This window comes from Caretta caretta, chromosome 7, assembly GCF_965140235.1.
Source record: "Caretta caretta isolate rCarCar2 chromosome 7, rCarCar1.hap1, whole genome shotgun sequence".
NCBI classification, from domain to species: domain Eukaryota; kingdom Metazoa; phylum Chordata; order Testudines; family Cheloniidae; genus Caretta; species Caretta caretta.
The window spans coordinates 83,754,533-83,769,156 of record NC_134212.1 but is presented as its reverse complement, the minus strand read 5'-3'; the positions used below and the strand labels follow the sequence as shown (position 1 = coordinate 83,769,156).

Below are 14,624 nucleotides of genomic sequence, written 5' to 3'. Positions count from 1 at the left end.
GATCTGGATGCACAGGGCCTTGTTGGGAGGTTCTGGGTGCAACAGTAATGGGACTCTGCAGGGGGGGGTCCAGGTGAAGGTGGTGGGGCTCAGCGGGGGTGGGGGGATAGAGTTTGGCAGGGAGGTCTTGGTGTGAGGGACTCAGTGTGGGGTCCAGATGCTGGAGGAGTGGGAATCAGGTGTAGCTGCTTGGAGCTCAGTAGGATGGGGATCCAGGTGCAGCTGGCTCATTGCGGTGGTCCAGGTGCAGGGTGAGTGGGGCTTGTCGGGCGGGTTCTGGATGCAAGGGAGGTGAGGCTTGGCAGGAATGTCTGAGCATGAGGGTGTCTGGATGCATGGGGGTTGGGCAGATAGGGGAACAGCTCCCTGTACAGTGATCCCTCCCGTTGCAGCTGAGGAGCGATGGGTGCAGGAAGCGTGAGGGGTGGGAGAGTTTGCAGAGCTTCTTACATCTGGGGGAGAAATCTGGGGGTGGGTCTGAAATGGCCCCGGATGCCGTGCAGGGGAAGAGGAAGTCCTGTCCTCCCCAGGCCAGCTGGGACTAGCAGCTGAGCCTGGCGCAGAGTAGGAGCTACCAGCTGGGTCTTCCCCAGTCCTATCCCCTGCCCCAAAGTGATTTACCTCTGCCGGCTGCCCTGGGCACACAAAAAATACTGCTGGAAGGGTCACATGTGGCTTCCCTTTGCTTCCCCATCAGAAAGTCATTTTTCTGTGGGGAAGCAAAGAAATCTGCAGGGGACATATATTCTGCACGTGTGCAGTGGCACAGAATTCCTCCAGGAGTAAATACTGCTTTGCATTTACATAGCACCTTTCATCCAAGGATCTTAAAGGGCTTTACAAGCCCTGTGAGGTAGATAGGGACCATTCTGCTCATGCTTTAGATATGTGAAATAATACACAGAGAAGTTAAGTGACCTGCCAAAGCCAACGGACTATATAAGTGGCAGAACCAGAGTAACGCTCAGGAGTCCTGTTTTGCAGTTTCCGGTTGTAAACATCAGATGTTGCCTTTGCATCACAGAGGGAGATCACCCAGCACCTGTGGGTATATACGTAATATATCGTGTGCAACGATATGGTACATGTGTTGTATTTATATGTACAAACGTAAATATATATGCACGCACAAACACTCTTCTCTCCATTATTTTGAAATTCCCTCTTAATAGCAACCTAAAGAAATAGCATTCCTTTCCCTCTCAAATGAGGGGTGTTTTTAAAATAAAACCCACCTTACCCCACTCTGTGTGTTTCTAATTGAGAATTAGCTTTGTATGAGTACGGGCATCATCGGTGATGTTAACATGTACATGCACATCTCAGGAATAATTTTTGTTCATAATCTTCTCTGCAGAGCTAGCTGAAGCAGCTCATAAACTGATTTTGGTGTGAGCCGCAAGCAGAGTGAAAAAAATTCTTGCGGAGAGTTCCTTTACAAAAATAAAATTAGTAATTTAGGGCTGGATTTACAAAGTGTCTAAAGGAGTTAGGAATCCTGTTCATTGAAAGGTAGAGCACCTAACTCCCTTAGATGCTTTGCAAACCCAAGCCTTAGGGGCCTACAAGATACGGTCCAATACATTATAGTAGTTTTGAGGAGAGAGTTGAAATCTGGTGGCTAGATAAACTCAGGCTGTCTCTAACATTTGTTATGTCTGAGCGACAGAGGGTGATTCAGTCGAGAGACATAGCTGCTCTCTGAGGTCTCATGGAAACAGTCAAACAGAAGTCAATCATCAGGACCCCATTCCCCTGTTCTCCTCTCCTTTCACTGTATGAAAGCCACTGGAAACTAGGCATGCAAATCTAATTGTAAAGGGCTTGAGCTTATAGCAGGGTGAGGAGCACAATAGGCGGGGGTAGTTAGGGGTGTAAGGATAATACTTAGCAGTTATAAAGTGCTTTCTGTCTTCAAATAGCTGAACAATAAGAATTACTATGTATATTTTACAAAAAGAGAAACTAAACATTTACGTAAACTAGCCCAAGTCTACAGAAAGAGTCTGTGATCACTCAGGGTTAGACCATAGTTCCTGCTCGGAGTCTGTTCTCCGCCCACTAGATTCCTGGCACAGTCTCTATAGGTCATGTGTATTCAGAACCTGATAACGATTGCTTTGGGAATCTGACTCTTCTTCATGGAAACTGCTAGGTCTCCCCAAGGTGTTATCAGCTCATCATCCTGGATCTTACTGTAACTCTCTTAACTCATGCTGTGGGCACTTGGTGTTACACAGGAACAGAAGATGTAAGTTCAGCAGAGTGTAGTATAGATGGATTCACCTGATATGGAATTGATATTGGTAATACCCCAGGAGCTGGACTGGTAAGAGTGATGTCATCCTTTTCTCCTTCTTATGCCAAGTAACCTGACAGGAAGCCTTGGGAGATTCCTCCACTGAGTTGCTTGCAAAGCAGTGGAACACGGGGATCAGAATGGGGTGAAGAGAGCAGATGCCTGACAGGAGAGTGACTTCATTCATTTCCATCTTTGCAAAGTTCAAGAGGATTAATAGAGGCTCTTTTCCTTTTTCTTCCCCCCATTTTCCTCATTTTTAAAGAGCTAAAGGTTCCTGAAACCAAACAGCACAGAGTCTGACATGAATATCAAATGCACATTAGCACTTCCAGTGTCTGAAATTATCAGTCACTGAATCAGTCACAGTCAGTTGTTTATTTTTTCAAATGCTAGTTGTCCTGGCTGGATAAGGTTTGGGTTGCTGCATTGTACCAGATGCTTTCCTTTGCCTTCTGCACCCTGATACAGGTGTTCTTATCAGAGATGGTATGTGTGTGCTGATGGGGAAATTAGCTTATAAATGTTGCTCCGCAGGATTAGATCAGATTGTCCATTTGCAACATATTGTGATTTGACAAAGGCTCAAGGAAGGTATCAGCAATGGAGTCTGTTTACTTGATAACCCTTCAGTCTTATGATCTGATCTGATCTTGCTTGTAAGTGGCATCAGTGCACGGACCAGAAGATGGAAGAACTCATTGCTATAAGAATTGAGTGATTTCTTCTTCCCTCTTCCCCCTCCCCCCATCTCTTTTTATAATATTATGGGGGGAATAAGAGGGAGAAATAAGGGAATTTAGTAGTGGCTGAACACTTCCTCCCCTGGCTGTTCTATGGACAGTGTAATCACATCTGTCTAAAGACCACACTTGAAAAGGTCATCTCCTGGCTGATTTTGTACATTGGTGATTTTTAAGTAGCTGTCACTTTCTCCACTTGCAACCAAAGGGATTTTCTCTCAACTGAAAAAAAAAAAAAAAAAGAAAAAAAAAGATGATGATGATGAAGTGGCTCACAATGGCACTTAAAGCTAAAAAAGACAGAACAAGAGAGTGACTGAGAGTGTGGAGGGAGGTGATTTTTTTTCATCCTTTGCTTGTTGGTTTTTAATAAAGAAGTCAAACTCGCTTTGTAGATTTCCCATTAGGGGACAATAAGCTTTTGTAGAGGGAGCCACTGAATTAGAACTAATAGCAAGTATGATGCCAGGATCCCAGGAAATATCACCACTAATAAGTTTCTGCCTAGCTTTCCGTCACTGACATTCTAGACGCTATTTTGCGCAGTGAGCCAGTAACTGTAACTATATAGAAGTATATAATAAAAGAGGTGCTGGTGATTGACAAAGTCTCCCCTTAAGAGAGGATGCTAGCACTAGCTGTTTGCTTTGAAACAAACAGTTTGCTTTAGAGCCTTTGGCGAGGGAGGTGGAGTGGTGGGGAAACATTTTAAATCAGTTTCTCTGAAGCCAATGAGTCAAATATAATGAGCCTGGGAGCAGGGTTGGTGGTGGGCAGAAAGTGAGGCTCTTACTCCTCCGTTTGGGTGAATCAATTCTCTTGAAGGAGCTTAGGTGTTGCCATACTGCTCAAACCAGTGGCTATCTAGGCCAGTATCCTGTCTCCAACAGTGGCCAGCACTAGACGATTTGGGGAAAAGTGAAAAAAAACCTAGTAGTGAAAAATGACAGAATAAGTTTTCCCAGAGTTGGTGGGAATTTATTCCATAATCTCTCATTTATTCACTTGTTTTCACCATCCTCAGACATCCTCCCGCCACCTCACAATATGCAAGTTTGTTCCTGAGTTCCCATAATTAAACACTAAATACAACACTAATAAGTTTGATACGGTTTCCCAATAGCCATGCCCTCCAAGAATGAGAGTATAGATCAGAGATACAAAGTGGAGGGGATTTCCACATTTAGGTTCATACGCTGTGTGGAGGATAATGTGCAAAACTGAGCATCACAGAAGTGATGCAAAGGCTGATTAAAGATCACCTGTTGCCAGCAAAGCAGAGCATGGCAATTTAATTAGAGTGTGATGAGCATCACTGGCATGTGAAATGGCCTCAAATATCAAGTTCAATGGCAAAAGCATCAGTCAAGGCTACAGGGCTATCAGAGGCCTCTGGAAGCTCATCCTTGACATAGGGACTCAAGCAAATGGGGTATTTTATTTTCTGGCAGTTTCCATCTTTAACTCCTTTCTGTTGTTGGGTTTGGTCAGTTTAACATTATATGAATGGCATTTAAAACACCTTTAAGCTGATCCTTCCATTTTTAGGAATATTTTAAACCAAGTGTTAATTTAGTTCACCAGGACAGCAGTAGTCTCTGTCTCCCAGCAGAGACAAGCTTAAAAGGACACCATCAACAAGAAAATCATATTTTTTGTATCTACTAGTAGAGATAGGCTCGCTTAACATTATCATAGGTGAACATGGTGGTGGCAATCGTCTGTCTTGAAAGACTATGGTGTAAGCGCAAAAGCTGTTCACTTACTGTATGCCATGCTGCAGCATCACAAGTGGCTAAAAAGTCCAGTTCTCATGTGACAGTCCTTGCCACTAGTAGTGTAGGCATATGGTGCAGGGTCAGGGATGAAACTAGTGTACTATTAGCACTTGGGGCCTGCTGTTCTTCCCTCTTCTCTCTCTCTGCTTTTCTTTCTCTCAGCCACCTCTCTTCAGCCTCTTTTGGAGGGCTGCACTGCACCAGGGAGTCAATGTAGCCTGTTACTAGCTGCTTCTTCCCAGCTTGTGGTGTTGATGTTGACAGTTTTCAAGTCCCTTTTGCAAACATCCTTGAACCTGAACCAAGGTCGTACCGGTGGCCATGGAGCATCTGCAGGTTCTCTGTACAGAAGATCCTTCATACATCTGATGCAGATGACTGAGCCAACGGAGACATCTGTGTTTGAGCATAGATTAAATTGGACAATTTTGCTTTCTCAAATGCTTCAGTGTCGGGAACTCTGGTTTCCCACTTGAAGTTTAGAGTACAACAAAAACAGCAGGTGTTGAAGGTGTTTAGCCTTCCATCATGCCTGCTGTACAGGGTCCAGATCTTGCCACCATATAGCAACATGCTGAAAACATACATCTGGTAGCCCAGTATCTTGGTGTTCAGTGTTAGTTTCCTGTTATTCCACACATTCTTGGCCAGTTGGCCAAATGCAGTAGCTGCTTTTCAGATGTGAGAATCAGTTGAAGAAAGTGAGCAAAAAACCTGTTTTTTTGAGTTTATTTATTAGGTATATTTGCTAGCACTTTGAGTGAAGTAAGCTTCACTGCTTCTCCTGCAGAGTCAGCTAGTTGGGTTCTCTCTTGCTTAATGCCCCCCCCCATCTCATAACCACCAAGAAATGAGCAGAAATTCCTTTATGAAAATGTTTATAGGGATTTTGTGTTTAATTTGGTTCCATTATGTATAGGGGGCTCACTGAGAAATGGAAATCTTTTAAAATTAGTCAGTTTAAAGCTGTCAGAAGACTGTGCTGGCTGCCTCTTACTGCATCTGGCAAAGTCATCGCTTGTGAATCATGAACCCAATTCACCGTTGTCCAGTGGCCCCTTTATGGTGGCTGAGATGGCTCTAACTTGCAACTGCCATCGAACCACTCCCTGGTTGGACCCAGAATAAGGGAATCACAAAGGCTGTAAAAGAACAGGAGGACTTGTGGCACCTTAAAGATTAACAACTTTATTTGAGCATAAGCTTTCGTGGGCTACAGCCCCCTTCATCAGATGCATAGAATGGAACATATAGTAAGAAGCTACATATATACATACAGAGAACATGAAAAGGTGGAAATTGCCATACCGACTCTAAGAGGCTAGTTAATTAAGATGAGCTATTATCAGCAGGAGAAATAAAACAAACTTTTGTAGTGATAATCAAGGTGGTCCATTTCAGACAGTTGACAAGAAGGTGTGAGGATACTTAACATGGGGAAATAGATTCAATTTTTGTAATGACCCAGCCACTCCCAGTCTCTATTCAAGCCCAAGTTAATGGTATCTAGTTTGCAAATTAATTCCAGTTCAGCAATTTCTTGTTGAAGTCTGTTTTTGAAGCTTTTCTGTTGCAAAATTGCCTCCTTTAAGTCTGTTACTGAGTGGCCAGAGAGGTTGAAGTGTTCTCCTACCGGTTTTTTAATGTTATGATTCCTGATGTCAGATTTGTGTCCATTTATTTTTTTGGTTAGAGACGGTCTGGTCTGGCCAATGTACAGGGCAGAGAGGCATTGCTGGCACATGATGGCATATATCACATTGGTAGATGTGCAGGTGAATGAGCTCCTGATGGTGTGGCTGATGTGATTAGGCCCTATGATGGTGTCCCTTGAATAGATATGTGGACAGAGTTGGCATCTGGCTTTGTTGCAAGAATAGGTTCCTGGGTTAGTGTTTTTGTTCTGTGGTGTGTGGTTGCTGGTGAGTATTTGCTTCAGGTTGGGGGTCTGTCTGTAAGCGAGGACTGGCCTGTCTCCCAAAGCTGTATAAAGTCACCTCCCCTCATCCCCTCTGCTGTAGGCCCTGCACTGAGCAGAGCTCATGGGCATCAGTATCGGATCTTGTCTACGCTGGAAGCCCTACATCCGCACAGCTGCAGCCTCACAGCAGAATTCTTCTGTCAACAGGGCACAGTCCACAATGGGGGTTAGGTCAGCTTAACTGTGTCACTCAGCGGCGTGCATATTTCAGGTGGAGGGAAAGGTAATTTAATTTAAATACATTGCAAAATGTATACAGGATTGAATGACACAACTATACATTGCAAGAAATATTGGTAGTTATTAAATGTGTATTGCTCACATCCATTTTATTTCAAAAAGACATCATCAGGATGGGCACCTTAGATACCGTGACTTCCGGGATCATGTGTCGTTGGCCAGTGTGATCCTGAATGATAAAATCTCTGTGTGCAGCTCTGAGGAAGAAGAGGGAGGAGGAGATGTTGCTTGTATTTGGTTTTGGCTCTTGTAATGTTTTGCTTCCTTCTAAAACTGTGTGCTGGAGGAGGAGGAGATGCTCACAAGACATTCTCTGATGAATACCAGAAAGAAAGCAGTTTATAGGACCAGACTTAATTAACTGAAAATGTTTAAATCAGAGAAGGAATCTCCTTGGGATTCTGTACATCAGTTTCCCACTCCATCCCTCCCAGAAACTGTAAGCTCAATCAGTTGCAAAACAAAAGAGAGAATCCACCACTTTTCTAGAATTATAGTGGCTCTGCAGAGGCAGATAATTAATAGACATTCCTGTTAACATCTTTACTGGTACTTGTGCAGATGCAGAGAAGCTAACGAAAGGAAGCCACTATAGCTTCTGCTCCATTTGAAATGTCTATAGATGAAGGATGTGAGTGATGGAGGCACAGGAGCTGGCTTTCTCATTTCCCTGGGAGTGCTCGATCCCTGCTCTGCCCCAGGCCCCACCTCCACTCAACCTCCCCGCAAGGTCCCGCCTCTTCCTGCCCTCGCCCCATGTCTTCCCACCCTGTTCTGCCCCCTCCCCGAGCATGCCCTGCCCTCACTCGTCCCCTCCCCCCGTGCCTCCTGCACACTGCTGAACAGCTGAGCCACAGGAGGCACTGGGAGGGAGAGGAGGAGCTGATCACGGGGCCCACCAATGGGTGCTGAGCAACCACTATTTTGTTCCCATGGATGTTCCAGTCCCCAAACACCCATGGAGTCAGTGCCTATGGGTGGAGGGAATTGGTGTTTATCAGATGTGTTTATTTTAAAAAATTAGTAGGGAAAGACACTTTTGGCCAGAGTCTCATTTCCACTCCAGCCACTTTGAACCATTGAGTCAGAGTGGCCAGATCAGGCCAAAGTGGCAAGCAGAAATTCCCTTCGGGGGAGGTAAGCTGTCTGCAGGCATAAAGCTGGGAAAGCTGGCTCCTTTGCCAGCTGTGCACTTCCTACTCATAATGCGAAGAACCTGGAGAGGGAAGGAGCATTGATGGAGCTATGTTTTGCCATATCGATGCTTTCTGTTTGACTGGCATACAGTCCCAAACAAAACAGAATCAGGGCGCCGTAAGTGGCTCCCTTATGCCTGCCCGCTCCTTTTGTGCTGACCACAATTTGGAAACAGAGAGGAGGTGAGCCCTTTGTTTTCAAGCTTTCAAGAGAGTAGTACAGAAAATGGAGTAGAAAAGAAATGTACAAAATAAGGTGCCTTTCCTTTCCCAGTGTTTGCATGACCCCTAGACAGTGTTAGCAGGTAATAATGCCTACCCTTTACATAGCACTCTCATCTCCAAACAACTTTCCTATTGTAGCTAATTAACCTTCACAACACCCCCAGGGAGAGAGATGTTATTGTCCCCATCCTATGGATTAAAAAAACTAAGGCACTGAAAGACAAAGTATCATAACTTGACCAGAGTTGCAGTGGAAGTCTGCAAACAGATCTTCCCGGTTGTAGACTTGTGCCTTAACCACAAGACAATCCTCCCCTTTTTGTACTGTTCTCATCCAAATGGGGCAGCAAGTCAATAGGAGGTAGACATTTCCATGTCTTATCATACCAGAGTGTTGTCATTATTCTGTTGTCTTTTTCCAAGTCAGTGTCTTCCAACATCTCTTATTTTTTCTTTAGGATGAAAATGATAATCCACCCACGTTCAGCCGGCCATCCTATGTCATTACTGTCATGGAGGACATCATGGCAGGTATGGAAAAGTGTGCTCCCACTCTCTTTATGTAGCTTCCCATTTGTGGTGTCTGTCTTGTAATATTTTATATGGCCGCCTACTCAGCCAATAGGGATGTGGCACTAGATTCCAAAAGAGCCCAACTACCTGGCAGAGGGTGTCAGCATCCGAAGAGAAGCAAGTCTGCACAGAGAGAGAATTAACTGCCTAATGCCCAGACCTCCTGATTTCAATACATACATAATGCGTTGTACACACATGAGATGTGCACAGGCATGCACATTGCCTCTCTCCACACATACCATTGTAGCAGCTTAACCCGCTTGGGTGTTTTAGCATCAGACAGGGATGGGGGGAGTTGAAGGAAGGGCATTCTGAGGAAAAGCCATTGGTTCTGGGTCTTGTTTCCCCTGCTGATTCAACAGATTCAAACTGTTAGGCCTTCCACTGAGCCATGAAGAGTATCTTTTTGCTCTGGCATTTGCCTAGTGGGTGAGATTTGGGATGGCGTATAGCTCAATGATGGATGACACTTATGAGCACATTACCAAGTGTATATGTGACAGCCTCCATCTCAGCCAGCACTGGGGATTGAACCAGTGAGCTCTAGAGCTGAAAGCTTGCGTCTCAACAGCTTGAGCTAAAGAGCCGGCCTCTGCAGCTGGAACTGTAATGCTCACATCCTCTGGACCAGGCACAATGGGGGAGACACAACACATGCTGACCAGTGGGTTACATATATTTGTTAACGTTGTTCGCCATCCAGAGTTTGTGTGATGGTCCCTTTTTTAAGTTGAAAATTAAAATACATCCCTTGCATCTAACTCAGACAAAACTATTGCAAATCCCACCCTGTGCGTGTCTAAAGCGCTCTGTGGTGGTGGTGTTATTTATTATTTGTTTTGCTGTAGTGTCTAGGAGCCCTAGATTAGGAGTCATGGACCAGGGCTCCCCATTGTGCTAGCACTGTTCAAAGACAGTCCCTGTTGGCCTAACTCTGCTCCCACTGGAGTCAATGGTAAAACTCCCATAGAGTTCACTGGAAGCAGATATAGGCAACTCTGAGTGCTTTTGAAATCCCACTCGCAAATAGATTATGTACTTACATCCATACAGGGTTCAATGAAGGTGCCTATAGGTAGAGTGGCATAAGGGTTGGGAGAGGAGCTGTGCTATCCAAGCAGTGCTAATTGGTGGCATTCTGCCTGCCTAGGGCAGAATCTGTGATCATACCTCCAGGAACACTGGTAGGGGGGCACATGTTTACTGACCTACATTGCTGCATTGTTGGAAAAAAGCATTGCTTGTATTTCTCCCAGTGCCTTCCCAGGCTGGCCAATGTATGGGTAGGGGCAGTCTATCCACACATGTTTCCTCTTGGATGCTCAGCCATGCTAGTGGGCCTCCATCCTTATAACTGGTGAATATTGAATGCAGAATTATTGCTCCCACCTGCATGGTAGCATGAGGCCTGACAAACTCCCAAAGCACCTGTGCTTGGTACAATCCTAATTTTCCACACTGTGTGTCCGTGTGTACTGTACCCAGGGGGTAACAGGGCTTCTGCTCTCACCAGGCAGTTGCATTAGGAAGCAGCATCACCCTGTTCGTAGCTCTGCTGGTAAATATCAAGTAAAACATGTACGTGATTTGTGCTTATATGGTGAAAACCGGAAGAGCTGGAGTAAACCTGTAAAAGGCAAAAATGACTTTCTATCCAATTAGAGCTCAAGCTTCCCCACTCTCCACCTTCCCATACAGTTCACACCCTTGTCTTCCTGAGAAAGAAACTTGTGAAAGAAACAGCCTCCCAGCTTCCTCCTAGCTATGCAGCCAAAGGTCCTCACCGTGGCACTTAAATTCCTTCAACATTAAACACCTTTTTGTTAAAGAGTTTATCCTTGTCAGCTTTCCTGGGGCATGTAAGTAGCAAACCCATCGTGAACTGCTCGCTGGTCATGACCGAGCTGGTGGTGGCAGTGATTACACATCCGACCAGAGCTGGCTCATGCAGCCTCCTTCCCCTGGATTAACATTAAAATGCCACTAACATGGCACTTAAAATCCCTGAGGGCCTGTGTACTTTCTTTAAGAGTTGCCAAGTGATTGTCTCTCACTTTGGGATTCCTGGACATAGTGACAAGTTTGAATTGGGTGTTAGAGCTGCTGATAATACAGCAGTCAGTTTGGAGGGATGGACCAGTTAGCAGGATAGAAAACCATAGACCTATTGAAAGAACAGCTGGGAATAGATATGAAAGTGCTTCCTGGTTTGGGGATGCTGTGCTTTCTGACCCAGCCCTTGTCCATCAGTTTGCTAACAAATATGCATCTTTGATTCCTCATTTCTGGTGTTTTCCAAGGAGCCACGGTGCTATTTTTAAATGCCACTGATTTGGACCGGTCCAGAGAATATGGTCAAGAGTCAATTATCTACTCCCTGGAAGGTTCCTCTCACTTCCGGATCAACGCTCGCTCAGGTGAGCTTGCCCATGTGATCTTTCTCTTTCCCCTCACCTCTCTTCCTCCTTCCAGCATCTTTCATATTCTCTCCTTTTCTACCTCTCTCGCATCTTTCTTTCTTCCTTCCATCCATCCTTTTATTCTTGTCATTTTCCTCCCTCCATTCCTCCCCCTCTCCACGATCTTTCTCATGTTCCCCACTGTGTTTATTGTAGGAGGAACTCGGCCTAAGGGAGTATAAAGTGCCCCTGGTCCCAGGACTTCAGGCACAATTACCCATCCTGCCACTATAGTACAGGGTTCCCAAATCCACAGCCATTTTCAAGAAGGAAGTGGGAGAGTGACTAGCAAACAAAGGGCCCTGGTCCAAGGGGAACTCTAATCAACATTCTACTCTGTTATCCAGTCTAGGAGAAGGGAAAGGGGGTTATTTCCCAGGGCTGCTTTGGGATTAGTGTAGATGGCATAACTGGCCATGATTATGAAGAAGCTCACATCACATTGTTCTAAGCTGTTGCTGACCTAGCAATGCTGGGAGGAAGCTCTCTGGAAAAATCTGAGTATACAGTACAACCCAAGAACTCCTTTCACTCACAGCCTCACTGCAAATTAAGGTACATTGTAGCATATATTGGTACATAAGGGCATTTAAGTAAGAAACGGTGGAAAAGAAAGATACTGCAGAACTGTGTCTGACTGCTCAGTGCCTTTGAGGTGTATGCACTTTCTAGAGATGTTCCTGATTCAAATGAGCTGAACCTGCTCTGTAAAGATGCGCTTAATTAGATGCAATTTTGTGGACAGGCAGAATGATCCATCATTGCGACACATTCATATTTAAAACTTTTTTACTGATTAATTTTTTCAGCCCGTGAATTAATTGATGCCACAAAACTTTGGAAGCAAATATATTTTAAGAAGACCTTTTAACTTTTTAAATTTCTCTCATCTAGATTAATATTCCCTCTCCTCCTGCTTCCTTCTATTGCTGCTCTGGACAGCCCCTCACATAAAATCTCCTCCATAGTGGAGCACAGTCCTCCGTGCTGAGCTCCTTTCAACAACTGGAATGCGGAGTAGAGGGAGAAGAAGAGGTGATGGGCAGGAAGGTAACTTGGCATTGAAAGGCGATTACAGATGGTTGAAGAGATAACAGAAATAATGTCTTTGTGATCTGACACAGCGTGGAAAATGCTGTCCAAATCAAACTAAGGCTTGGCTCCTTCCCGTGAGCTGCTATTACCTTGGTAATATCAGCTGTCAGATTCCTGTGTTATTTTTTCTACATGTTCGTTAAGAGACCGTGATGTCCTCACAAGGCTGTGAAGTCACTGAGCTCAAGCCAGGTAACATTACAGTGATGTCACAGATTACCTGTCATCTAGGTTAATATATCTGAACTTTGAGAGCAACAAAGCAGAGCCTGAATTCGTCCAGATTATTTCCAGACTTTGCTGAAGCTGTTTCACAGGCTTTGCACAGCCTGAGTCTGCAATCGCAGCAAAAAGACGGACCAGTGCATTGCAGAGTGGATCTGTTTGTACGAGTGTTCCATCACAGAACACGCTACTACACAACCACATCACTGATCTGGTCCTCACCATGGCTGTTTCAAGGGGATCGTTAGTGTCACCATGACACGTTGTCCCTAGGTCATGGCTGGAATCTCAAGTTCCAATAGCTAATTACAAATATAGACAGGTCACTCATCTAGTGTCACTGAAGTGACCAAGTACTCTAATGCCCTCACACAAAACTTAAAACATGGCCTTTACTAGGAATACTTAAACGTATCGAGAGTGGGAGGATACCAGTCCTCTTAAGTACCCTTACCTTACCGGGGGAAGGGATGGAGTGGACCCCTCTGAGGATTTACAAAGATTGCCCTAGAAAATTATAGGTGTCTGTTTTAAACAGAATCATGGAATTGACATTGCTTCTCTTTCACTGTCCATGTCTCTCAGCTCTCTGCGTATGCTCATTTGTGGAAGAAACTGATCACGTTTCCAAATGGGAACTTTTCACCCCTTCACAATGATCTCTCTCTCTTTTTTACTCATATATTCAGGCTTGTGTACACTTTTGTTCTTTAGTATTTCCAAATGCTCATGCCACTCTCTTTATCCCATCTGGGCAAGTGCCCAGGAATCACTTTTATCCTATGTCTCTCCCATTTCCCCTTTCTGCAGGTGAAATCACCACAACCTCTTTGCTGGACCGGGAGGCCAAATCAGAGTACATACTCATTGTCCGGGCCGTGGATGGTGGCGTGGGTCACAACCAGAAAACAGGCATTGCCACTGTGAGTTCAAATGCTTTTGTCTCAGCAAAACTGCTCCTTGCTCTGATAGTACAAGAGATGTAATGAGCAGCCGGTACTAATATAAGGATGACAGTCCTTCTTGAATCTGTTCTTCCACTTGCGAGTTGCTGGAAGTGTCTTTGCAGTGCTAAAGGGGAGAGCTCTCTGAGGTAGTTCTTGCTGGTGCTGGGTACAGTACCCCCTTGGTAGCTTGATGTTTCCTGTTGAATCTAGGGCAGGCAGGTTACAGTCCTGCTGAGTCTGAGTGGCTGGCATGTCTGCTGCTGTGTCCTCTTTGAGGCTACATGGGAGAGGACCAGTCTCCTAATAAATTCATTAAAAGGCAAAGACAGTTTCTGGAATGGAATACCTTAACCTATTTCCTAAAAGTATCTGTAATTAGAGAACCTGAAAACTTGGTGGGAAGTTGGTGTCTGATTAAAGTTTGACTATTGCATTTAGCTGGAATATGCACCCAGGATTCACCAGCCACTGCACCACCTTTTGAATAGGAAAGAAGAGCCCAAAACCCAGTGCTCCTGGGATCTTCATAGGACATACATGCCTGGGGTTCCCTAACAAACCATGCTAGTGCCCTTTAAATAGCAAACATTGCCTGTGATAACCCTAGAGAATGAACGTGTTGGGATTCACACCAGCTGACCAGCAGCTACTGCCCCACCTTTACACGCCCCCAGAAATCCACACAGTGAATGTATGCACACCCCGGAATAAGTTGACATGCCACTCCAGTGTCTTGAAATAGAACAGCACCTGGGAGAAAGGGAACAGTTTAGCTGTGGGTTAATATCGCAAAGGAAGCAGTGTAAGCTTGGGGCCTTAAAATGGGACTGGAAAGCACATGAAAGAGAGAGAATGTGCTG

The 14,624-nt window shown here is 44.9% G+C and overlaps 1 protein-coding gene across 6 annotated transcripts in view; it reads left to right on the top strand.

Annotated features, from left to right (window-relative positions):
* Positions 1-14,624, top strand: part of CDH23 (cadherin related 23) — a 520,165-nt gene that overhangs the window by 338,076 nt on the left and 167,465 nt on the right. For all 6 annotated transcript variants that reach the window (XM_048859456.2, XM_075130881.1, XM_048859457.2 and 3 more), the window contains 3 exons: positions 8,921-8,993; positions 11,339-11,455; positions 13,628-13,740. In XM_048859456.2, coding sequence (XP_048715413.2) covers positions 8,921-8,993; positions 11,339-11,455; positions 13,628-13,740 — 303 coding nt within the window. The remainder of the gene's footprint in view (positions 1-8,920; positions 8,994-11,338; positions 11,456-13,627; positions 13,741-14,624) is intronic.